This window comes from Agelaius phoeniceus, chromosome 2, assembly GCF_051311805.1.
Source record: "Agelaius phoeniceus isolate bAgePho1 chromosome 2, bAgePho1.hap1, whole genome shotgun sequence".
NCBI classification, from domain to species: Eukaryota; Metazoa; Chordata; class Aves; order Passeriformes; family Icteridae; genus Agelaius; species Agelaius phoeniceus.
In genome coordinates, this window is record NC_135266.1 from 10,877,843 (window position 1) to 10,903,076 (window position 25,234).

At 34.5% G+C, this 25,234-nt stretch overlaps 1 protein-coding gene across 9 annotated transcripts in view; it reads left to right on the top strand.

Moving 5' to 3' along the window:
* Positions 1-25,234, top strand: part of DMD (dystrophin) — a 1,046,004-nt gene that overhangs the window by 493,908 nt on the left and 526,862 nt on the right. For all 9 annotated transcript variants that reach the window (XM_077171917.1, XM_077171927.1, XM_077171925.1 and 6 more), the window contains one exon: positions 11,999-12,149. In XM_077171917.1, the coding sequence (XP_077028032.1) occupies positions 11,999-12,149 (151 nt within the window). The remainder of the gene's footprint in view (positions 1-11,998; positions 12,150-25,234) is intronic.

Below are 25,234 nucleotides of genomic sequence, written 5' to 3' on the forward strand. Positions count from 1 at the left end.
GTCCTTTGAAATGTAAATTATGCACTGAAGTCATCAGTGTGTACCAGGCAGAGTGAAAAATTGAAATAAAGCCTTTATATACATAAATATACAGAGAATATAGAATTATGTACATTGCACATACACAGTTAAATTTCTCTATGGATGTGGCTGTTAAATTGCTATTTAAAAAATATCTGAAATTACATAGAAGATGAAAAGAAGATTTTACTTCTGACAATGAAGAATCTAACAATTATGATTAAATATAATTTTAAGGGATTCTCATTTTAATGCCCTTGATTTTATAAGTAATACAAATGGTGTGTTGTGTGTGATTTCCACTAATGTGCAGCTCCTTCTGTCATCCAGTTTTCTACTGAGACATATTTATAGTAAGTAGAATAAATTAATTACAGAACCTTGTTATACAAGGATGTAATTCCATCTAGTAAAAACCCCTGAAGTGGAACCTTAAGATGTTTGCTGTGTAAGGGAAGAAAAGCATAGGTAAGTAGACTTTGCTGGTGTGTCAAAGCTTTTCCCTAGGGGTAATGTCCAAAAATAAGATTATTTTATTCTTCAACAGCTTGTTTTACTGGGCTTATTTGCTAGCACAGAAAGGAGTAGAATTCCTTCTACCTTTCATCTCCTTGTTTTTCTTTTGTGTGCCTATGTCTCCAAATGAACAGCATGTTTTCTTCCATGCTAATTTCAAGCAATTTAAACACCTGCTTGGCTATTGTTTTTTAAAGTATGTAGAGCCCTAAGTTTTGAATTTTAAACACATTTTTAAAACAATCTCAATCTACATATTTGACCTTGTACTGTTAAAGGAACAACAAAAGTATGGTTTCTCCAAAAAATATAAGGAAGATCTTGGTGTGAGTGCAGTATTTTTATCTGTGTTTACAGAGCACAATGTGCTTAGTCAGGTATTTCTTTCTTCTACAGTTAATCACCACTTTCATAATATTTTCAGTCCATTCTGTATTGCAGAAGCCCTATTAGGAGCAGTATGGTTCTTATCCAATGCTGGAATGTTCCTGTGACAGTCACCAGATTCACCTGGGGCTGAACAAGACATAATCAGGACCCAGAGAACTAAAAAAGTACCTTACCACAGCTTGATTGAAAACAACTGCTCTTCCCTAGTTAAACAACTTAGCATGTCTTTTGCCACAGCAATCTGGGAGAAATTAGTTGAATGAAAATGCTGTATTGATCCCCAGGAGCTGGCAGAGGACTGAGAGCCTTTTTTAAACTACTCTGGGGGTTTTCTTTTTGGAGAAATCAAGCTGGCTGTCATCTCGTAAATGGGACTGCATAGCCCTCCTGCTTTCAGAAAGGGGAAGTTGCTTAAGCTTAAAGAGCTTCTCTGCTGTCATTACTTTGTCCTCCAGGGACCATTGCTTTGGGTTTCCTAGTTACAGGAGGAAGAGGATAAAGTGTCTGTGGAGAACCAATTGCAGAAGCATCCACTGCAGTTAGCTTGTTACTCTGGCGAGCAAAGGGGGATTTTCAAGACTTTCTTTAGTGCTGGAGACAAAGCACTGGGAATCTCAAAATCTTTTTGTGGAAATCTGAGTCAGTGCTTTTTTCTACTGAGAAAAAAACTGCAGTTCTGTGAATTTGAAGCAAAATGTAATGGCAATTTAAAATTATTGGTTATTTGTCCAAGCATTGTTAGAAACAGTAATGATTATCTTTCAGCCATGATATGTCATAACTGGGATTGGAGTGTCAGGTTTGTCTTCCAGGGAGACACTGCCATCTCTTTTTGGCTCCTGTCTAAACTGCCATTTCTCTCTAACTTGTGTGTCTGGCCAGCAGTTCTCTATTAGATCTGAAGAGTTTGAGAAAAAATGCATTGCTAGGCTGGAAATCCCTGAGATGCCAGCCACAAGGTAAGGTGGGGAATGTGATTAATAAGGGCAGGGAATCGAAGCCTCTTCAGTCCCTGTTGTAAATCTTCATTTCTTAGTTGTACCTTATTGCTCTTAAGAGCATCTCATTTTTCCTGTGAAAACTAGGTTGGTCATTGTGCTAAATATTAATAGTCATAGAAGTCATACTTCCTTCTAACAAAGAGGATCAGTATTGAAAGAAAAAAAATGATACTATTCCAGCACAAACCTTGCCCTGTCCCTTCTTCTCTTATGTGTGGTTCACAGTCTTCCTCCAGATTCTTTCCTGCTTCCATTTTCTTTTTTGTAAATTTAATGAAACAGTAAGTATTGCTACAGTCCAAGCAATAACTACTTATTTTGTTTTGAGGAAAAGTGCAAACCTGCTTGGAAGATTTATTTCCAAATTCCAAACTCCTTGATTTTATGGGCAAACTAAAATATCTGCATTAAATTCAACATAATCTTTTGTTATGTAACAATTAAAATTTTCATTTTGAATCCTGGACAATTTTCCTAGAAAGAGTTCTCAGGGGGGTTTTATGACACAAAAAATTCTGTAGTTCCCAGAGGCTGCAGTTGCAGAAAGAAATAGGCCAAATGTACATAATTCAAAAAATGTTCCTGGAGTTAATGTCTCATGGTGCCTGATTAATGTTTTTGTATGACACAATGGGGTGGTAAAGACCCTAAAGCTCTTATTGCTGTAAATATGCCTAGGAAGTCATTATGTGCCAGTTAACATGACTCTGTGGGCATGTTTAAGGGATGGGCAGCTCTGTCATGCTGCCCAACTCTTTATGCTAACAAAGCACCCAAGGCTCTCTTCTGTGATATAATACTGAAAAGATTTATAGCTCTGAATTTTCATACCAAAGTGGGTCTCTCTAAAACATCAAAATATGGATTGCAAAAAATTCACTTTGTGAAATACATAACATGAATATTCTGCAGAGCTTTGTGCATCACTTTTCTTTGGTTAGTTTTTCTACAGAGAAGTAAAATATGCCTTATTAAATACTTAGGTCACAGTAGCAGTGGCAAAGTATGGACATTTTAATCAAGTCTGCTTTAATATACCTGACAGTTCAATTAACAGGTATTAACTAAAAATATCTCTAGCTGGGACACTTAATAACTAAAAATTAATTGTAACTGCTTTGAAATCTCATATTTTTCTCTTCATAATTTCTTATGCCTGAAATCTAACTGTAGTTCTTTAGGATCAAAATTGCACATTGTTCTGCAAGAAAGTAAAAGTTAATCTACTCAAATCAGAAGAGAATGGAACATGTTAATTATATTATTAAACAGAGCTCTAACATCTCGAAATAAACTTTAAATTAATGAGTAAACAAATTTATAATCTTGTTATGACTAATTTAAAGACTGCTAATATAAATACACATACATATATATTCTACTATATTCGTAATTACTTTCTTTACTGAAAAAGTTGTATATACTAAAGTAGTAGTATATACTATTAAAAGTAGTATATACTAATTACTTTCTTTACTGAGAGTGAATAAAGATTGTTAAACTGAACATGTCAGTTTTAAATTAAGCTTATTTTTATGTTCCATTTCAGAGCTTTTCTTCTGTAAATAATTCTTAGTGTCTGTATAGTGGGACTGACATATAGACTGAATGAAAGATCAGAGCCTCATAATATGTGAGCTTCTTTTCTCTGATAAGCAGGCTATGAGTGTTCAGCTTCCATTGATTCTTGCTGTATTGCTGTATCCCCAAAGGCTAGATTTCTGGTTCACTTCTGTCTTCTAAAACAAAACAAAAAAAAACAGGTTTTGAGAAGATAACTGAAGACAGAAACTGCAGTAAACTTACCTGTTACAGTCTTAATCTTCTTAACCTTAGAGCCTGTTCCAATTATATTCTGTTTTTTTCCTCCTGATTACTGAAGAATAGGATGTGCAATGCAGACTCTCCACTTCCCAGAAAGATTTATGAAGGCCTTTGCAGTGGTAGCTGACCATGTAACATTGTACAAAGCTGGCCTTTAGCATCATCTCAGCCACAATTTCTTTAAATTTATAACTTGCTTGCATAATTTGAACTACTTTCACATATATTTTATTTTTTGAGATCAGCGATGAACGGAGAGGATGATGTGTCTGGGATTCTTTAATAGACCCAGAACCACAGTCCTGAGTTGAAAGGGACCCACAAGGACCATTGAGTCCAACTCCTGTCCCTGCACAGGGCAGTTTTGGAGTCACACCCTGTGCCTGAGAAGTTGTGCAAACACTCCCTGAGCTCGGTCAGGGTCCTGTGCCCACTGCCCTGGGGAGCCTGTTCCAGTGCCCAACCACCCTCAGGGTAAAGAACCTTTTCCTGATGCCCACCCTAAACCTCCCCTGTACTGGACAGCCACAGGTTATGCTTCTGAGAGTTACCTCCAGGACTCATAATTGTTTTCTGGAAGTTATTCCATCCAGTCATTAGAAACTTTCCTAACTGAGTTGGATCAAGAGGTAGAATATGACTTCTTCTCTACTGCATATCTCTACTAGAGATAATAACCTTCTGAATTATTATACCCTTGTAGGCATCTGTACATTGTTTAAATTCACCATATTACAAGCATATGAATTTGCCAAAATGTCTTTTGCTATTTATTCATGAAGTAAGAACTTCTAGCATGATAAATTTTACTTCACAGCGTTAAAAGTATTTTGCTATTCACAATACTAATATATATAAAATATTCTCAACTTGGTTTTTTTTGAAATTAGTGTGTATAATTAGGGTATCTATATATGGAGAATATACATTTGTATATATACATGTTTATATATATAAAATCTCTCATAAACATGCCACTTACTTTTTTTTAGGTTTTAGGTGCTAGTATTGCCTTCAGCTCCTTTTCCACAAAATGCATTGTCTTTCTTGTTTATCCTGGACATTGCAAATACTTTTTTTGATTACAGTAAATCATTATTCACAGAAGTGAAAGGTAAAACCAAGCTTTCAAATGCCACTACTGTGCAAATACTTATTAATTCTAATGATACTGGAAAATATACTTTCTGAGATTAGATCGATTTTTTAGATTAGTTAGATATATTTTTGTTTGTTTTTCTATTGTACTACTGGTTGTCAGAATTATTTAAGATGTTTTTGTTAAACACAGAAAAGATACTGTAAGGTATTTAATCTAAAAACGCTCTTTATTGCTTACAAATATTTTCTCCTTGATAGCAGTATGATGAACACTCTTCTCTATCAAGACAGTTTTCTCTGCTTTTCCATTCCTTGAAGTTCTCTAAGTCATCAGCATTTTAGTTTCATTAAAAACAGAGCTGTTTACTACATGCTACTCTTACAATAAGACCTAGTAACTGTTACTTGGACTTAGGTTTCTTGTCTCAAATGAATTTTCCAAATTAAAGGTAAAAGGGATTTTAAATGAAATTTTATTGTAAACTTTAAGAAAAAAAAACCAAACCCAAAAAAGCAACAATCACTTATTAGAAAGGTTTTTGACTCACTGAAAAGCTGTAAAAGATAAAAAATACCTAGTGCCAATACAGGCATCAGTATTTTAAGAAGATAATGCTAAGTGCTCTGTTATTACTATGATTTTCTGTGAAAGAAGGACATCTAATTTTCTAGTATATATATTTCTGTACACATCTACCACACCTTAAACAGGATAAATAACATCTTTCAGGCTCAGGGAGTCAACAGCCAGCATTAACTGGTATCATCTGTTTTCTGTTATTCTTCCTGCTCTAAAGCCACTGTTGTAGGGGGATTTCAAGATAGGAAGTGGAACATAAAATTGAGCAGGGCAATTTTGGAGGATAAAACATGTTATTACAGGTTGAACTAAGAACTCTGTCATTGGAAATCATGGGATTTAAGCACTTCATAGTAATTACAGGGGATTACTGAGGGTACGTCCTGTAATACGTACTTAGCATTACACATACTTATGTACTATGCCACAAATTCACTGACTTGTTTTTTAAATTTATGAATTATGATGGTAATTTGAAGATTTTTTGAGAACTGATTTTCCCCCATTGGGTATGATTTTTCAGCTCTCTAGAAATCTGGGTCTTGCACCTGTCTCTGTGTCCAGGCTGTGAAAACTATCATTGACCTTGGTCCCAGATGGGATCTGAAGTGCAGCAGAACCTGGGAACCAGAATGGGCTGCTGGATTTCACTGGTATTGACTTAGAATCTGTCCATGAGTATTTCATTTGGGTTGGGATCAGCTGCTCTCTGTGCTCTGTCTCACACCAAAGAGTGCTGTGGATTTAGGTCAGATCAAACCCAGGTGGAAGAGGCTCTCTCCAGGAGCCTGTCCAGTGTGCTCCAGCAGTTAATGGACACTTGGTCAGTGGGATGGGAGGTGAGTGGGTGTAGCTGGGTAGTCCAGGCCCTCTAGCATCCCTTAGTAGGACATGTGTCCTCTGTGCTGGCTGCCCCCCCTTCCAGCCACCACCCTGTAGTCACAGGAGCTGGGACACTGAAGGACAGTGGAAATGCTTGCTCAGTGTGTGGTGTCAACAGCAGCCCACAGGCTATTTGAGGCTTCCAGCTCTGGAGAGCTCCAGGAGGGATGTTTGAGAGTGTCAAGACTCAGCAAGGTTGGGGCAAGGGGCTGGAAGCAGGGACCTCTGCCAAAGTTCCCCCAATACCTGAAAGAGGAGAGCAAAGCTGGCTCTGGCTGCATGAGAAAGGTGTGCTGTGGACAGACTTACAGAGTAGCCCAGGTCAAGGTCTGTCACTGTCATATTTTCTGGAAAAATCCCTTCGCCAGGATTTCTTCTCCTGGGAAGCTGAGAAGCCTCAGAGAAAAATGAAGCCAATAGTTATCTGATTGTTTCTCCTGTGTTTTATTGCTTTGGAATGTGGTTGGAGATTGTTTATCCAACATGTGAATTGTTTTTACTTAATGACCAATCATGGTCCAGCTGTGTTGGGACCCTGGTGGGTCAGTCACGAGTTTTTCATTAGTATCTTGTTGAGCCTTCTGTAAGTATCCTTTCTCTATTTTTTATTATAGTTTTAGTACAGCATTCTTTTATATAATATAATATCATAAAATAATAAATTAGCCTTCTAAGAACATGGAGTCAGATTCATAATTTCCTCCCCACGACAAGAGACCCTGAAAATACCACAAAGGTCTGAGTTTAAAACTGGCCCTGAAGCCCTGGGCAGAAACCCCAGGTGAGGTCTCTCACAGTCATTTCTCCCTAAAGGCTGATGACAGCTCATGCTGCTGTGCCACACCAGAACTGGCCTTAAGCAGGTCAGAGCCCCTGGGCTGGGGAAAGGAGGAAAACATCACCCTGACAGTCAGAGGTTCATGTGATTTGTCACTCATTTTTCATTTCATCAGGTGGATGCGACCATAGGGTGGGTAATACTGACATGCTGCAGTATCCTGGCTGGAAATGCAGTGTCCACTGTTACCTTTGGAGGATGAAATGTGTATACTACCCCTCACATGCAGGCAGAAATATTGGTTTGGATTTCCATAAAATTGAGTCACTGTTTTTTTCAAATAAAATTTTTGGTTTGGGATTTTCTTATCATGATTTTGGTGGTTACACTTCAAAAAGTTATGAATTTTTTTGGTTTTATTACCAATTGCATGGATATTTTTAAAGTTTAAGAGAGTTGCAAAATATGCTACTCCTTCACCTAGGTCGCATTAATCAAGCATTTTCTCTAAGGGAAAGTTGTTACCTAAACTTAATCCAAGTGTTGAGGCAAAGTTCTGTAAAATACATGATTACTTCTCTGTTGTAATGGAGGAAAATTTTGCAGGAAATAAACAATTGGAATTTTCTAGTTTATATGCCTAATAGATAGTTTTAGTTAGTGTAGAAAAAGAATGTATGTTTTATAAATTTTATGGAGTGTTTCTATTTAAACAATTGATGCACAACATCCATTAGAATCTAATGCATTGCTGTATAGTTATCAATTATAAATGGTTATTAAGTTTATTGCTCTCTCACATATAATAAAAAATGGATTTGTATATGCCTGAAAACCAACAATGACTGACATGACCTTGCTTTTTCTTAGCCAATTTAGTTGTCATTTTCTTTGATAGAGATGGACACTGAATGGCATGGTATCACTAACTAGGGCAAGAAGAATAATACAATCAATGCAATTCAAGATATCAAAATATTTATAATGTAATTGTAATGTAAAATTTTTTAAATTTATATCATGCTGCGGAACTTAATTTCTGGGAAGAGGAGAGAAATTAAGTTTTGAATTGATGGATGGCATTGCTATGGTGCTTTTGGTTGCAGTTTATTATTTATTTCGTAGTTTCTGGGTGAAAGACAGACTGCAAAGGTACAAATAGAATACGTAGAGCTAAGTGTTGTCCCAGAATGGACCCACAGCAAAACCTGAGATCAAGATCAAGATATAGCAGTGTCTAAAATTAGATAATCACTTTGAGTCCAAATGTAGAGAGGATATAGAATTAAATATAAATTAAGAACTCACATGAATTGTGTAAAGTCAAATGAAAACATCAAAACCTGTGAAAATGGGTTAGGTCTTTCTTTAAGCAATTTAATTGTAGAAGTTGCTTGAAAAGAACAAGTTTTCTTATTTTGTTATCTGTAAGAATGGCCTTAAATATTAAAGTTAATGCTCTTACATTTTAATGCATAATTATTTATACTACTTTGATGTTTGTGTATTTTTACAAGGTGCTAATTGGGCAGAATTAAGCTGACAAAACTGCAAAGTTTGTGGGTTAATATTAGCATAATCCTACAGTACATTGTTACCAACAGTATAGAAATTAAGTTTAGGGCATGTTTTTCCCAATATAAAGAATAAAACACATGTTTCTTGCAATACCAATTTCCATTACATAAATAATGTCTTTTAGGAAATTGTATGAATAGCATTCTTTTTCTTGTGGGTTAATTGATTGTGAAGTTTTGCTAAACCAGAATCTCCCACAAAAGTGGGCTTCATAGTTTATTAAGAAATGTTATCAAAGTATCTAGGAATTAATCAAAACACAGATGCAAAATTAAGATTTAGTTTACAACAACAAGCCAGTAGCCTTTTGTACTTGATCTTATGTTTGTGTCTTCCCTGTTCTCAAAGGTCTTTCCTTTCATCTTTGCACAACTTCCTAAAAACACCAGCCTTGTGACACAGACCAGCAAGTTCAGTCCCATTATACAGTTTAGAGTTCCACTGACAGTACATCCAAATTGGCATTTGTAAATCTCTGTGCAAGATTATGTGCAATGCTACCAAATAATATTAAATTTTACTTATAGAATGTCAGGTCCAAGGGTTCAGGAGAGAGGAAGGAAGGAAACAACCAATACTTTTATGACTTAATGTAAATTGTACTGTGTATTACCCCAGCAGTTGTCTTTGATTGCTTTTCTTTTCTTTCTTGCTCTCTGGAGGCAAAATAAATCCATTATGTACTAATATGATAAAATGAAATTGCTCCCACAAGCCACTGCTTAACATGGTCCCTGCTGGAGTGTCAGTACATATATGAAAAAATTGGACCAATGTGACACTTGTTTTTTGCTTATCAACCCAAACATGCTCAAGATAGAGGAATAAATCTGCCTTATTGTGTCAGAGCTCATGGACAATGCTTAAGTACCTTGTAATGTGTGCCAGTCATAGATTCTCATCCAGAACCTCCTGCTTGGCTTCAGGGTGTCTCTTTGCACCTTGTTATTGAGCATGGGCTAAGAAAACCAGAGAGAAACACATCAGAAAGGAAATAGTGCCCAGATTTCAGACAGTCAGCCACTAGCCACTATTAGTGGCCACTCATGAGCCACTATTTTGTCTTATGCTGGTCAGAGGGAAAGGGTTGGAGCAGAGGAAGACACAGATTAATGTCTACACAAGGGTATTTTAGCTCAATGAATTCTCTCTGATGGCAAACAAGGGTGGATGCCTAGGTAAGGGTGTGCAAGGTCTTTAATTTTCCTCTGCTCCACCTTGTGTTCTTGGGGATTCTTGAGGCTGACAGACTCTTTCTGAGTTTTCACAGTCCTGGGAGTACTGCTCTCTTATGAATTTATTCTCCATTCTGCCGTGCCAAGGCTTTAGCAATTTAGCTGTTCAGCGTTGGTAGTTCATTAGGCTTCTCCTTTATGGGTTTTGAACTCACCACCTGGTGACAGCATTGCTCATGATGAAACAAACAAACAAACAAACAGAAGCCTCTTTGTTTTTAAAGTTTAAAAAGCTATTGGAAGTAGTATCATGTGTAAGCAGATGTAATAGAGATTCAGCAAGGGAAAGTCTCACTTAGGTGTACTCAGTGTCCCATAACTTCCCAGAGCTGTCAGCTGCTTGATGATGTTCAAAAGCACCCACAGCTGCCACTGCAGCAAAAATTACATTTTCTCTTATCATTGTAACATTACTTAGGTATTTAATCACTGCAAGAGCCTTGAATTTTAGGCACTTGGCCTGTTGATAAATTCTCTCTGCTTTTTACTAATGTCTTGTATTGGTTTATATTTATACTGAGAGTAACAAGGTTTTTTTAGACATGAGCAATAAACACTAGGAACTTTTAAGCTTTAAATATTCATAGCTTTTTGTTGCAACTTTTTATTTTTCTTCTCCTTACAACTGTTATTCCCCAAAGCAAAAGATGGAGGAAGAATTTACAGTGATCAGAGATTCAGTTTGCAAGTTTTAGAATGCAAATTCAAGAACACTAATATCAAACCCTACTGAATTTTCTACATTTAAGCTTCTGATAAGCTTCCCATGCTGAGAAGAGTAATTTTACTTTGTGAGGAACAGGAGGAAAGATGTTTTAATATAGTGTCCAAAATAAGAGATGATTCTGGGCCAAAAGAAATGGAATTTTAATTCTATTTTCTATGTGATATTTTAAAGTAAAATTTTTTTCTCTTTAACTCTGAGTAAGGTAGCTATAAAAAAAACCCTGTTATAATGCACCTTTAAATTATGGTTTGATAATTTTGAGCAATAAAATATGATAACTGTGATTAATTATCACAGTCATTTTAGTAAGTTAGAAGAGTGACTACAATAATTAATCAGGTCAATAGTCTGTTTGTATTTTCTTCTAAAAAATGAAAAATCATCAGTAAAATGGAAAAGATTATTTGTATTCTCTCACAGTAATGTCATTTTGTTTGGTGAATTAAACTCCTTAACATTCAAATAATTGTATAGTTTGCCCATACAGAACCAGATTATCTCATGGAGAAATAATTGAGCATCTTTGTTTTTATCCTTTAAGTACACCCTAAAATCTATTATAATCCTGTAAAGGAGGATTATTAAACTAAACAACAGTAGCACATTTAATGATGATCTTCTAACAAAACATTCTAGCTAATCTCTGATTAGTTATTACATTTCCACACCAATCTAACATAAAGGAAAACTGAATTTCTTAAGATGTAGGCTATCTGCAAACCCCCTTATAATCTGTTTTGTAATCTGTCTTCATTTCATTTCTTTCGTATTTGGCAGTGGCCAATTCAAACAGTTCTTGAAGCAGGAGATCAATCAGTCACTCTAGACAAAAACAGGTCAGATCTTCCCAAAGTGCTGGAAGTACTTATCTGGTCTTTTTGTAGTGAACTATAGACTTGCAGACATGGTTGTAATATTTTTCATCCTTGTTTATTGTTCAAAACCCTATTCTTTTAATGTTCTATTTTTTTTAATCATTGTTTTATTTCAAGACTTTTTTTTTCTTTTTTTGCGTAATTATCATTATAAAATACTCGAAGTGAAACATAGGAAATAGGTTTTATTAAAGAGTACCTTTGCACAATGCAAGTGGAAATTCACTTGAAGACCATTGCATTTTTTTCAAAAGGATTTTAAAACTGATAGAACAACTGATTTATGATGCATTTGCTTAAAAATAATTTCACTTCAGAAGTGCTGCCATATTGCCATTTGATATAAATGTTATAAATGCTAATATATTATGCCATCAATATTATACTGATTTTAACCTGGGACATCCAACATTATTCTCTTTATTTTTTTTCTGTAGTCAATAAATAAACTATCAGTGGATTGTTATTTCATCTCCTTTTATACTTGCAGACGGTTTGACAAATCTTTGGAAAAGTGGCAGATTTTTCATTATGACATGAAGAGATTTAATCATTGGCTAAGTGAAACTGAAGAGAAGCTGTCAAGAGCACAGATAGAGGCTGGAGACGTGGGGCTTGTGAAAACCAAGCAATTTATCCAGGTATGATTTGATTAGCCTATATTCTGTTTTTCTGTAGGGTTTAAGAAATTTTAAGGTCTGGGTAATCTATTTTGCAGCTCATTTAAGGAGGATTTCTAGGGCTGAGTGAACAGTGACAATTTTGTTCAGATGTGTCTGTTTTTCTGGTTAACTAAAAAATTTCACTAGCTTGTTGTAAGATGTATTTTTAAATGAAATAAGATATGGGATGACATGGTATATTGTGGTACTTTCATAGTTATGTATTTCTTTGGTCTTTACTTAAAGTGCTTGTAAATTTCCATTTGTTATTTATGACCAGCAGGAATATCAGGCTTAATTTTAAATTCTTGTGGAAGAAATGTGATTAGCCATTGAGCTGTACAAGAGATATTCCGTGAACAACGTCTTGCAAGTGTTGCTCATTTTTTCTGTTTCATGTTTTAATCAAAGGACCTGGAGGATGCTTTTATTTGTGAAATGCAGTGTGACAGAATAGCCACTTAGTTGCTATGTGTCCAGTTCCAATTTGTATGCTTTTCATCTTGCAAGCTCTTTGAGCATCATAAGGAAAATAATAACTCTAGTTTCTTGGTAGTTTATTTCATTTCCCTCTTTTGTAATTCAAATGATAATGGGTATGAAGAATTAATTCCAAACTGATGTTTTGGAAGTAGATAGTTTCACCTGAATAACTTGACCAAACTCTGGATTCATGTTATAAATTACTATTCGTGCATAAGAAAAAAGTGCTGTTGAGGTAATTGGCACTTGCAAATTTGAATTGCTGGATTGAATTACTTGATTTCAGGTTGAAAGAAGTTAGATCTGTCTAACATTAAAGCCAGAGGTGTTTTTGAATGCAACACTAACCTACTTCTTGGCCTACAGTTAAAAAAGTAAATCATGCCATTTGAATTTTAGTATTTCAAGTCAACTTTTTAAAGATTTACACTGTTATTTCTTGACTGTAAGACTGCTAAACTGAAAGGGAAACAAAATTGTGTGATGCAAATATATAAAAAATATACAACTATTAACTAACACACTAAGCTGAGGCAGTAAAAATAGCAGTTTGGTTTTTTTTCTGCACATTACTTTCAATGCTTTGAATGCTGAAGAAAGGTGTCTAAGATCTGATTAACAAAATAGAAAGTCATCAAGGAATTAAAGACGCGTTTTGCTGCATATGTAAAAGGTAGTAGGTCTTAGGTGTATGTTCTCTGAAACTTCAACTCCCTTTCTCTGTCCCACAATTTGAAAAGCATATATATTACTAAGGTAAGATGTGTATCTAGGTAGACATAAAGGTGTTACAAAGCCCTACCCATTCTTTGCTTTGCCCGTGCACCATTACCTTCCTTGGCCCTATTCTTGGATCCTTGATCAGCTTCAAATGAGGTTTAAAAAAAAAAATAGATATGTGATTTTTTTAAATTTATTTCCAACTCCTTGCTAAATCAGCATTTTCCCTTGGAGAAGGTTGATTATTTAGAGTGCCCAGACAAAGGTAAGATGCATAATAAATGTTACAAATGCACTGGATATGTAGCACATTTCAAAGTCTCACCAAATTAGAAGCATTATTTTCTTATCATCATTAAAAGAGATAATGTGTTGCTATGCAGAAACTTATATTCAGTGCAAAAGACTGCTTCTGTTTTACATTTCCCTTTGACCTAGCCTCCTTCTCATTTGTTATCCATTTATTATTTTCTTATGCAACATATGAGATCATTTTGAAGATATGTTTGTAGTGTTCTTTTCTTTTTGCCATCCATCAAGCTTTTTCTTTCTTCCCTTCTCTCTTTTGTTAGAAATCCCAAGAACTCATGAATTCGTCACTCAAAATTTTCATTTAGTTCAGTAAAACAGACAAAAGTACCTTTCTAATGAAAATTCAAGTGGTGCAAAAATATTCCAACTAACCTCAAGAATGTAGATCCAATGTTAGTTAACATTTATTTGTGACAGAATGCTAAGTCTGAAGTTGCACTCTTTCCATTCTTTTCATTGCTTCTTTATTTCGCTGGGTCTTGTTTCAAAATTGTTAGGCTTCTGTGAGGCTGACTGAAGAGATCATTAGAATTTCCATTAGGGAAACAGTTAAAACAGCTGAGCGTTCTGATTTACTAGAATAGCAACTTGTTTTATTAATGAGATCATGCTGCTTAGTGAACCATATTCAGAATTAACAGGATTTGTTTGAAAATGCTTTACAAGCAAGTGAATAGTCTGGTACTGGAGAAGGAACTGTTTTAGAAAAAGAAAAATATACAAAACCTTCAGATTTGTAATACTATTTCTGAGTAGGACTACTTTGGAAAAGTAAAGATTAATGTGTTCATTAATATTCAATAAATACATAGAGTCAAATGCTTATATAAAATGCAATAGTCAACAGTATGATTAGATGATTATGTTAATAGAGGTTAAAATGTAATTACATTTTTCAAGTGTATTTGGGGAGGGGAGGTGTGTTCTTTTTTGCTGCATAATGGCATGGTATTAAACAACATTATGCATTATAAATAATGTGAATGAAATCTAATAATAGTTTCACTTCAGGTCATGAACTCTTAAATATTCTTATTGTGAATTTTTCACTAGACTTTCTGAGATCAGAACTTATGGTGCTGAGAAGAAATACCACGTTTCAGTTTTTAAGAAAGTTTAATTGACACATTTTATGATTAGGAGACACAAGATTAAAAAGGACATTTCATGGATTGCACATCATGTAATCCCTTTGAAATGTATTGAACTCTGTCTTCAAACTTATTAAGGATTTTTTTTCCCTCTCATTATTGTGACAGAGAGGTTCTTCTGTCTCTTTACTCCTTAATGCTTGGTAACTGTTGCTTCTTCAGCCACCTGCATTTGCACTTAATTTATTTGTTTTAGTGCCAGGACTGAGCTGTAGTTCAGTTTTATCTGCTCCTTGATGTTTATCCCTTCTGTTCTTACAGGCTGCAGTCATTTTCCCTATCTGTCCATGTTCAGTACACTAAAGCCACAGTTTTCTAATCTGCTCTCACATGGTAGCCAGACAACTTGTCTCTTACTTCCTGGGCTTATTTCTCTCTCTGGAACATGAGTTCTGAAAATAGCACACTATTACCCAAAGTGAAATACCATCTGTATCAGCAAAGGTGGTTCAGGTGCTGTATTTTGTGGTTGCATCTTACCATGGATGAATGCTAGAATAGAATTTTCAGGCATCTATCTAAACTTTGTTATTTTATTTCCTTATCTTGTGATTGATCTGCCTTGCAGCCCTGATCTCCATTCCATTCCGTATGAGGAAAAAAAATCAAAACAAACCAGCAAAACCACCATGTTATACAGGATGCCAATACTAGGTTAACATACAGTAAATAAGCAAGCAAGGATTAGAATTGGGGTTTGAAGGGGATTGTTCATGTGTCACAGGTACGTGCTAAAATGCTGCAAAAGGAGGAATTCTGTAACAGTTTCAGAACTGGGATGTGAGGTTACATACCTGAATCATTACTTCAAAATTTTAAAATAGCATTTTTATATAGAACATTCTGAATATTTCTTCTTTGCATTGGTTTTAAGAATTGCTCAATGGTCTATATTTAGTATGCAATTGTGGGTTTCAAGTTTAAATTAATTTTATAATTTTATGTGGTGAAATTTTAGTACCAAAATTATGAAGTTCTGGGTCTGAATTTTGAAGAAATTTCATTTTATTCATGTTCATTTTTTGTGACTTATCAGTGATGAGTACTTTATTTTTCATCATTTAATTGATTTAAAATATTCTTATTATGCTATTATTAGTTTCTCAAGTATTTATTTTCATTTCCTAGCATAAATATCAAGAGTTTTTATTTTTTAAGGTCTCAGAGGACCTTAATATTGAATGATGGGCCCTAATACTTATACTCAGCCTTCTGAGAATACCCTAGATGTGGAAATTGCTCTGTAAATAGCAGATCTTAACTGATCATTGAATGAACTGTCCAGCATTTACATTTTAGGGTACTTATCTCTGCAGCAATAGGCTTGTGAATGACTCATGCCTTCTCTAGACCTCCTTCCTGCAGCACCATACTGTCAGGAACATCATATTTTTGCCTTGTAGATGTTTAAAGTAAGAAGATATCAAGAATCCTGGCTTCAGTGCTGAAAGTCATGGTCATGCTAATAATTTCCCTTTTTTATATCTAAATTGGATTATATGGATTTTAATGATTTAATAACCACCAAATTTAAACAGTTCTTTCTGGAATAGAGCAAAAATGCAATAAGAGTAGAGAGGAGAAAAAAAGTGTTTCAGTGCTCAAGGCAACTTATTTTCTACCATGAAAGCACCATGAAAGTGGTAAGTAGGTGGATAGTTTGTTTTGTTTTCCCCCAAACAGAAAGATTGTAAAAATGCAATCTTATATGTATGATGATTCATATCATATGTAAATGATGATTTTGGCTTTCATATTTTAGATTTTTTATTTTTACATCTATTTCCTGCTTTACTGAGTGATAAAGGTTATTCCAATAATTTATGATTCTCTTTATTCCAGTTTGGATTCAAATGGTTCAATTTTGTTTTACCTACTTTACCTACTGTTTTGACTTGTGTTTTTTGGTGATGAGAGATATTGTCAGAAAACTTGTAGAACTTCAGCAAAATACTCTGGTCAAAGACATTTCTATCATTGCTTAGTGACTGTGTAAGAGAGAGAAAATACAGAATTCGAAATAAATGAGAAACCAATTTGGCATTGTTTTGCAAGAATATTTAATTAGAATAATGAAGATACATACTCAAATATCCTTCATATTGAAAGGACATGTCTGGAAGGATATATAAAATGGTGCAAACATGATTGCCAGCATTCATGACTGCTGTCAGTTCTTACTCACATATTGATTAGATCATTTATTCAAAGATCACTGGTTTTCTTTCTAGTGAGTATCACTCTCTTATCAAACACCTCTGAGTGCAGAATGCTACTGCCCCTAAGAAAGAAAAGTCTCAGAGACATCCCAGGGATTTCAGTCCTTGGTCCATTTCTAAGGTCTCAGTGGAAATGTTTCAAGTAATAGACACGAGCTCTGCATGTGACATCTGGGCCCTAACTGAGCAAAACCCTTCTTTTTCTGGTCTTAGCTCATCTTAAAAATAAATTCTTGGGCCTTTCTTGACTGAAGTTCTACCAAAAATGGAAAGACTTCATTTTCACTTAATTCCTAGTAAAATAGTCACATCTTCCTTACTAAGCAAAATAATAAATAATTACAAGTCAATTTCTTTATATATATTAACCCTTACCATTTCTTTTACTGTTAAAAGACTCCTCACCTTTGTTGCTGCTACTAATGGAAGTGATGAAATAGCAGAATAGTTCATTTCAAATTTGTAGTAAAAATATTTTCTTATTATTTCAGCTGTAAGAAGTATTTCTTCCCAAATAAATCTGTTATTTAATTCTTCTTTACTGCACGCAATGCCTAATTTACAGTATCCTATTAAAAGTTTCTAATTAATTTATTGTCACTGGTAGTAGGACATTAAAATGTCTGAAGGCTATGGGAAATAATAAATTTAAAGTTGCTTATGTGATTTTGCCTACTCTTGCACCATTAGGTGACAATCTGTGTTTTTTATTTAAGTTTTGTTATAAATCATGGCATTGTTTATTCTGGAAATGGAATTAAATCTTGTAAGTAATTAATTAGGATGCATTTTTCAAACATTTCATTAGGAAAATGTTTGAAATAGCTACTAGCACACAGATGTAGAGTGGCATAATTTTTATACATGAGTAGAATAAATAAATGTGGGGTTTTTTTCCTCTGTCTTGGAGAAAACAATGTTCTTGGACTGGATCAGTCAGACTTTGTGGTACCTGACTATAGCTGCCTCATTGCTTGGGGGAATTTATCCTCACCAATTCAAGTGAGTGCTAGCATGTGGGGATCTGGGAAAGTGATTTAGGTCTCTACCTATTTCACAAGCATTTTTTGTTTGTATATAAAAAATAAAGGACATGGAGGAGGCATTTTTTTTCATATTAATTGATTTATCTTAGTGTCAGGGCTAATCTGGACATTTCTAATGATTGACATGTACAGATAATACACTTCAGAGTTAAATTTATTTATTCTTTTATCATGGTACAAATAGAGTAGTTAATCTGACTATGTCTTGGGAGTTTTGGGAAATGAGTGACTAAATGAATGACTACATTGAAAGTGGACAATATTGGCTCTTTTACCTCAAAAAAATTATCTGGTTTGGTTCCATAAGTCTTCCAGAAGAAAATCTTGTATTGCATCAGAGCTCACTATGACATATGATTAAACCTGTGGGTGTTGGTGCATAGATGTGAAGAGAACTTGTGAGACTGGAACTGGCCAGCCTGGGAGTCTCTAGGCCTGGTCATTAAAAATGCTTAAATAAAACAATCAGGGAAGAGTAAAGACTCCTGGGGAATAGCTTTCTATACATATTAATTCTATAAATTAGTACAACTAGGTCTTGATGGGGCACTTTTCAGATGGATAGTTTTAATAATCTTATGTAGAACCTTTTATCCCTACAGATTTTACAAATTCTGTCTATCACATACAGATTTTCATTGCCATCTAAAGTCCATAAAGTAAAGGCCTGTAGTAATCAGGCTGGACAAGACAGTAGGTTAATGGTATGTTGCATCAAAAACTGAACTGTTTTAAAAGAACCACTCTGCATTATAAAAATCTGCATTATGAAAACCCTAGAGTTTATGCAGAGCAGAAAAAAGAGTATCAGCATCTCCCTTACATTGTCAAAAAGATTACAAAACCTCAGAGAGCTCAATCATATGAAACTTAAAAATCTAGAAAACTGGAGTAATTGTTTTCCAAAAATTACTTTATTTAAAACTATTTGACACGTTGTGTTGAGGAGTTATCAAATACTTCATTACCAACACCTACTTGTAAGGAAGTATTTTAGATAGAGGCTATTTATTTCTTTTGTGCTATTTAAAGCTCCTGGAAGAAATTTGTTCTCATATTGTTGCTCACATCAAGTTGTGCATGCAATTAATTTTCCATCTAAAATCAAAACGTGCTATTATTTTAGTGAAGATTATGGCAGAAGTTCAGAACAACATGAGATATTTATAAGACTTTTTTTTTGATCTCAATCTTTTTTTTTTCTATTATACTTCAGCAGACAGCAAATACCGTACTTCTCAGTCTTCTAAAAATAAACACAATACAGATATGCTGTAGCTTCTCATTCAAAATCTAGGCTTTTGACATGGGAAAAAAAAATCAATTACACAATTCTTAAAATCTTTAAAATCTGTTTGACTTTTCACAATGGAATGAAGACCACTATAGAAAAAACCCAAACTTTTATTTTGTGGGTCTAAGTATTTTGCATTTGCCAAATATCTTCTAAATTCAAGCAACTATTCTACCCTGATTCTACTTAAAAGGAGAAATAAATATTTTCTTTTGCCCCACATACTAAGACTTTACAAGCTTCAATTTTTATTGAATGATTGAAGGATATATGATATATTGTGGAGTGTGGCAAATTCCAGTTTATGTATTGATCAGAACAAGAGTAAAATAGACTGTTGTACTCAAGCTCTGATCATGCTCTGATTACATTAAATTTTAACTGTACATATCTCAGAATTTTTCTAATTTCAAAATGACTTCATGAGGGTTTTTTTTGGTTTTTTATTTTAATAAAGACTGCAAAGCCTTGGCATGCATAAAGGGTAGTCCTGTCAAAAATGCTAGAAGGGAAAGAAAAAATGAAAGAGAGCATATTCTGAACAGCTTTTTCAATACAGTTACTATATTAGAATGGCAATTATTTCTCAGTTTCACAGTATTATGTGTCTCACCATATCCCCCCTAAGGTGACAGTCAAAATCAATTATTTGTCATTTCTGTGGAAATGTAGTTTAAAAGAAGATTTATAAAGATGTACTGAAACTGGGCAAGGTCCTGCTATTGGGTTGGTATTAGAAGTCAAATTAAAATATCCAGGAAATAATTTTGGTACATAAAAATAATATTTCTGAATTTCAGGGTCCTAAGACGAGCAGAGAATTCTATGAATGTTAATTTTCCATTAGTGTGGTGGAAATGGGAACTATTATTCACCTGTGTTATGTAAGACAGTTCATACAAGTTTTATTCTACTGAAACCTGGAAATAGGAGCCAATTATTTTATATGAATTAGGTGATCAGCTATATTTATTTACTCTCCATTATTTGATAGCCATGTTCTATTGCTTTCCATAGCAAGACAAGGTGGTTCTCTGCTCTCTCTTAGTGGGAAGAACATAATAATGACAACTATTGGGGTTTTTTTCTTTTTTTCTTTTTTTCTTTTTTTTCTTTTGCTACATTATCTGGCTACTTATCTCTCATAAAGCTCATCCTGTGTTCCATGACTGAGTCACTACAGTTGTGTTAAATTAAAATGGAATATTGTTTCTTTTCTTGAGACTGCAAGATGAACGAAAGGTTCTGATCACAGAAATTTTCTTTCTGTGCTTTTGCAAGAAGCACTATACCAATCTGAAGTATAATGCATGAGACATTCTTCCTTTAAGAGTTGTTTTTAACAGCTGAATTGGAAAAGATCTGTTCTGTACATTGTATGTAAATCATTGAGTTTAATGGGATTACTTGCTAATAGGTGTTTATGTTATGGTTTTAATACTGTTATTTTATAAAATTGACTGCTTTAAGAAAAAAATCCCTACAAATATGAATATTTTGTTATGAATGTATTTAAGACTTTTGTTTGTGCCTTCAATGGCAAAAAAACCCACCAAATAAAAAGCCAACCAACCAGAAAACCTCCCAAAACAACCTGGTTTGTCTGCTTAACTTTCCAGAGAGTGAGATTCTTTCTATACTCACCTAAACTGTTTGAGAGCTTTTTGTCAAGAAATCTAACAGAATTCTTAGCACAAATTAACATCTGGTCTGAGTGAATGAGCATTTGGTAGATGTTGTTCAAGAGTAAAGTAGATCTCAGGAACTGCTCCAATAACACAAAGTACTGTAGTGTTTTCTATTAGATTATAAAGGCTTCAAGGCAAGGATTGTTTGTTTGTAATTGTACAGTCTGGTGATATGGGGCCTCAGTTTTAGCTGGGTTTTCTTTCAAAGCCAAACTTTGCATTTGTGATCAATACAGAACAAAGATTAGGAACAGACTGAAAATACTTACTGTGATTAGCTTAAATGATTTTGCAATTTAAACTGTATACTTCAGTTTGAGTGGGTACTCTAACATATTTGAACCCATAGGTTGTGTTATATTTGTGTACTGTTTTGAGTATTGGAAGACACACCAATATCATTTACAATGACTGACAAGAATTTTGTTTTTGAGTCTTTTGTTCATACTTATATTACTTCTGAGTGTTATAGGATTTGAGACTCAGAGGAACTCATGCTTCTGGGAACATCCTTGTGATACTGCCTCAAATAAGGCCTGTTCTGGTATTTTCTAAATTTACTATCATTATCCTACCTCATTACTTCTTTTTTAGTTGTAATACCTTCAGCAGTGGTTCCTGTTACACAATACACAAGGCTGATGATTCTGCAATCTTGCTATAAGCAAGGCAAAATAGAGAGTAAATGAAATTAGGCTGCTAAACTTATTATTTTTGTGTTTATTTGTTTGTTTGTTTTAGAAGGGAAAAAAAATTAGGACCACAACAGTACATGTTTTGTTTTAAAAGTACACATAGAAAAGGAATCTAACAATTAATTCTAGTGATTTTAATTTTTTGCTGCAGTACATCATGCTTTTGGAATATAGGAAAGTTAACCATTTAAAAATCCTAAATTATTAATCAGGAAATATCAAATGGGGGAATGACCCAGTTACAATTAAATTAGGCAATGGCCTAATTACAGATTCACGATAACAACATTCATACCAAAATCGATTCACACGCCTGCATATCAAGAGAGGTGTACAGCTTTGCATAAAGGTAATTCCCCTCAATTTCAGTGAAATTCAGGTCAAATCCCTTAATATTTCTGAGCAGGAATGTGTTGCACGTTGAGGAGTAGAAGTGCATGAGGGGATGTGAGCCTAGGCCTCATCATCAGGGATGGTTTTGTGAGTATTGAAAATGTGAGGGTTCTGGAGCTCCAGGAGCCATCCCACCCAAAGCTGCTGCAGCCCACAGTGCTCAAGGACATCTCAAAGGGACTCACTCAGGACTACTGTTGATAGGGTCATGAGATGATTGGCTTAGTCATCTGCAAAATTTCCATCCTCAGATCAGTTACTACTGGAATTTCGAAAACATTTGACAATTTCTTCTAGAACCCAAGCAAAAACTGTACCACTCCATGTGGGCTGATTCAGGTAGGAAATATTTCAGGGCTGTCAGGGGATGACTGATGGTTCCCCACCTGGGTCGGGCAGCTGATGTTCCTGTTGCAGTCAGTGTTCCCACCTGTATCACACCAGAGCCCCTGGGATTCACAGAATCACAAGGTTGGAAGAGACCTTAAAGATCATTGAGTCAAACCCAACCCTAACACCTCAACTAAACCATGGCACCGAGTGCCACATCCAGTCTTTTGTTAAACACATCCAGGGGTGGTGACCCCACCACCTCCCTGGGCAGGCCATTCCAGAACTTAATCACTCTTTCCATAAAAAACTTTTCTCCTAATATCCAACCTGTATTTCCCTTGGTGCTTGTTGAGACTGTGTCCTCTGGGTCTGTCCGGTCTGTATGGTCAGAGATGCTTCACCCTGCCAGCTGGTCTGGTCAAGTGTTTCATCACTCAGTGGTCTTGGTAAAAGCCTCTCAGATGCACCTGAAATGGTAGAGCAGGCCTGGGGATGGAGGAGAAAGGCACCACCACGGTATATTTTTTGTTTCTCTAGAATATCCAAGATCTAGTGGACAGTTCTATGACGCATGCTGAATATTTCATTTTAATAGATAAATGTTTCTTATTAAACTGAAAGGGAATGGGTTTTAATGGATGTTTGTGCTTCATTTATATTTGAAATGCTGCTGGTGCTGCATCTTGGTTACTGCATTTTTCTGTTATAGAATTCATTTTTTTTTAATGATAAAGCTAAAACTGGAATTAAAGTTTGCCCTGTTGGTTATTATTGGTCTATTGGTATGTTTTTGGGGTTTTTTCACCTATTCATAGTCACCGTTTAATTACATTAAAAAAAAATTAACACATTTTTCAGTACTATTTAGTGTATGGCTAAACCTAATGATTTTGCAGATGATCTGACATTCCTGACTTGGTCCATCTTTTACTGTAGTTACAAAATTTAGGTAACAGCTATATTTGAGAAAAAACACAGAGGAATCATAAGCTGACTATTTCTTTATATGCCTTCAAAGAATTTCACTATCTCCTTTGTCTGATTCACAATGAAGACTCCAGGCATAGCTGATTCTTTATCACTTTTTTTCTGTCCACAATTCTCTTGCTTTCATTTCTTTTTCAGAATTGTTGTAGGGTGGTGTTTTGGTGGTTTGTTGGTTTTGGTTTTGGTTGGTTTTTTTTTTCCATTATAGCAGCGCTCAAGGCTTTAAGCAGGCTTTGCATTCTTTATTCCTAGAGGTAGACTGTAATTTCAGTTGTGCTGGTGCGTGTGCTGCTTCATTTTCTCTTTGCTTACTAACAGACCTATAGTTCTCCATCATTTGAGACTATATCAGTCTTCAAATTCTGATTTACCTTTTTCCCTTAATACAACTTAACATCAGATTGCTTAGAGATTTTGACTTGGGCTCCAGCAGGTTTCCTGAAATTCTTGGAGACCAGTCAATGTGAAAGTAACGTTTAGTTTAAAAGAAAACCCAAACAAAACAAAATAAATTCCTGTCAATGTTAGTTTTGAGAAACAAAGAACAATGTTAAGAATCTTAAATTAGCAAAGTTATTTTGATACTGAAACATCATTCTGGACTGAGATGGAATTGTAAGCATGTTTCAGCAATAAGGAACAAGTAGGAGCATTGCTGTATCCTCATTTCCTGAGATAAGTTATTTTGAAGAGCAAATATTTTTCTTTTATTTCATTCATATAACTAATCTTGTTATATACTTAATGCTTTGGCTAGTTTTGTGTTGATTCTTTTCTTGTTGATTTGTTTCTGGTGAGGTCTCAACAGACTTTATGCATTTTAAAGAAATTATGTTTTCAAACACAACCCTTGGGGTAACCTAAGTGCATTTTCAGAATACAATCTTTGAATGCAACTTTTGTTCTTAATCCCATCTTCCTAATTAGGAAAAATTTCATACATCTTGTATTTTGACAAAGAGACATTAAGAATTACAATGTATTTTGTTCTGCTTATATGGCTGGATTTTTTATTATAATACTGAGAGTGATTGAGGGAAAGAATAACACATTTAGGAATAAAAATCACTTTAATGAAATGGAATTATCTCCTGACTGTATGGCTAATTTTCAAATTTTTAAGAGCATCCTAGTCTACTTGACTCTTATACTGGTATCTGAAAAAAGGATGCATTTTCTGGCAGTAGAAATTATGTTGAGCACACAGCAGCAGGAGAAAAGAAAAGAAAGAGATGAACTTAGTAAAGTTAGTGTGAATGTATAAGCTGAGTTTAAATTCTACAATTAATGGAAAGACACCAAGTGAAGTTATGTTTAGTATGATCCCATTAAAATATATTTGAACTATGTTATACAAATGGGATGTGCACCATTTCCTGAGGCTCATTTATGACCTCAGAATATTTGTAAAAGGCATGTATGCAAATAATAATATTCCATATTTCTTACTTATGTTTTAAAATTTTTCACATTCCTCCAAAAACAGAATAACAGCATATAAGCATGAAATAATATATAGAGAAGCTTAGAATATAAATTCTCTTTCTTAAAGCTCAGAATATCATAAAAAAATTTTGCTACATCTTTGAAGTAATAGTCTTATGAGTAATAACTCATAAGATTATGAGAATAATCTTATGAGTAATAACTGATGCAGAAAATAAAACATCAGTTAAAACGTAACATATTAGGAAATTTCTGTTTTCATTTGGAAGTTTTTCAAAGTTGCATCTCAAATCAAAA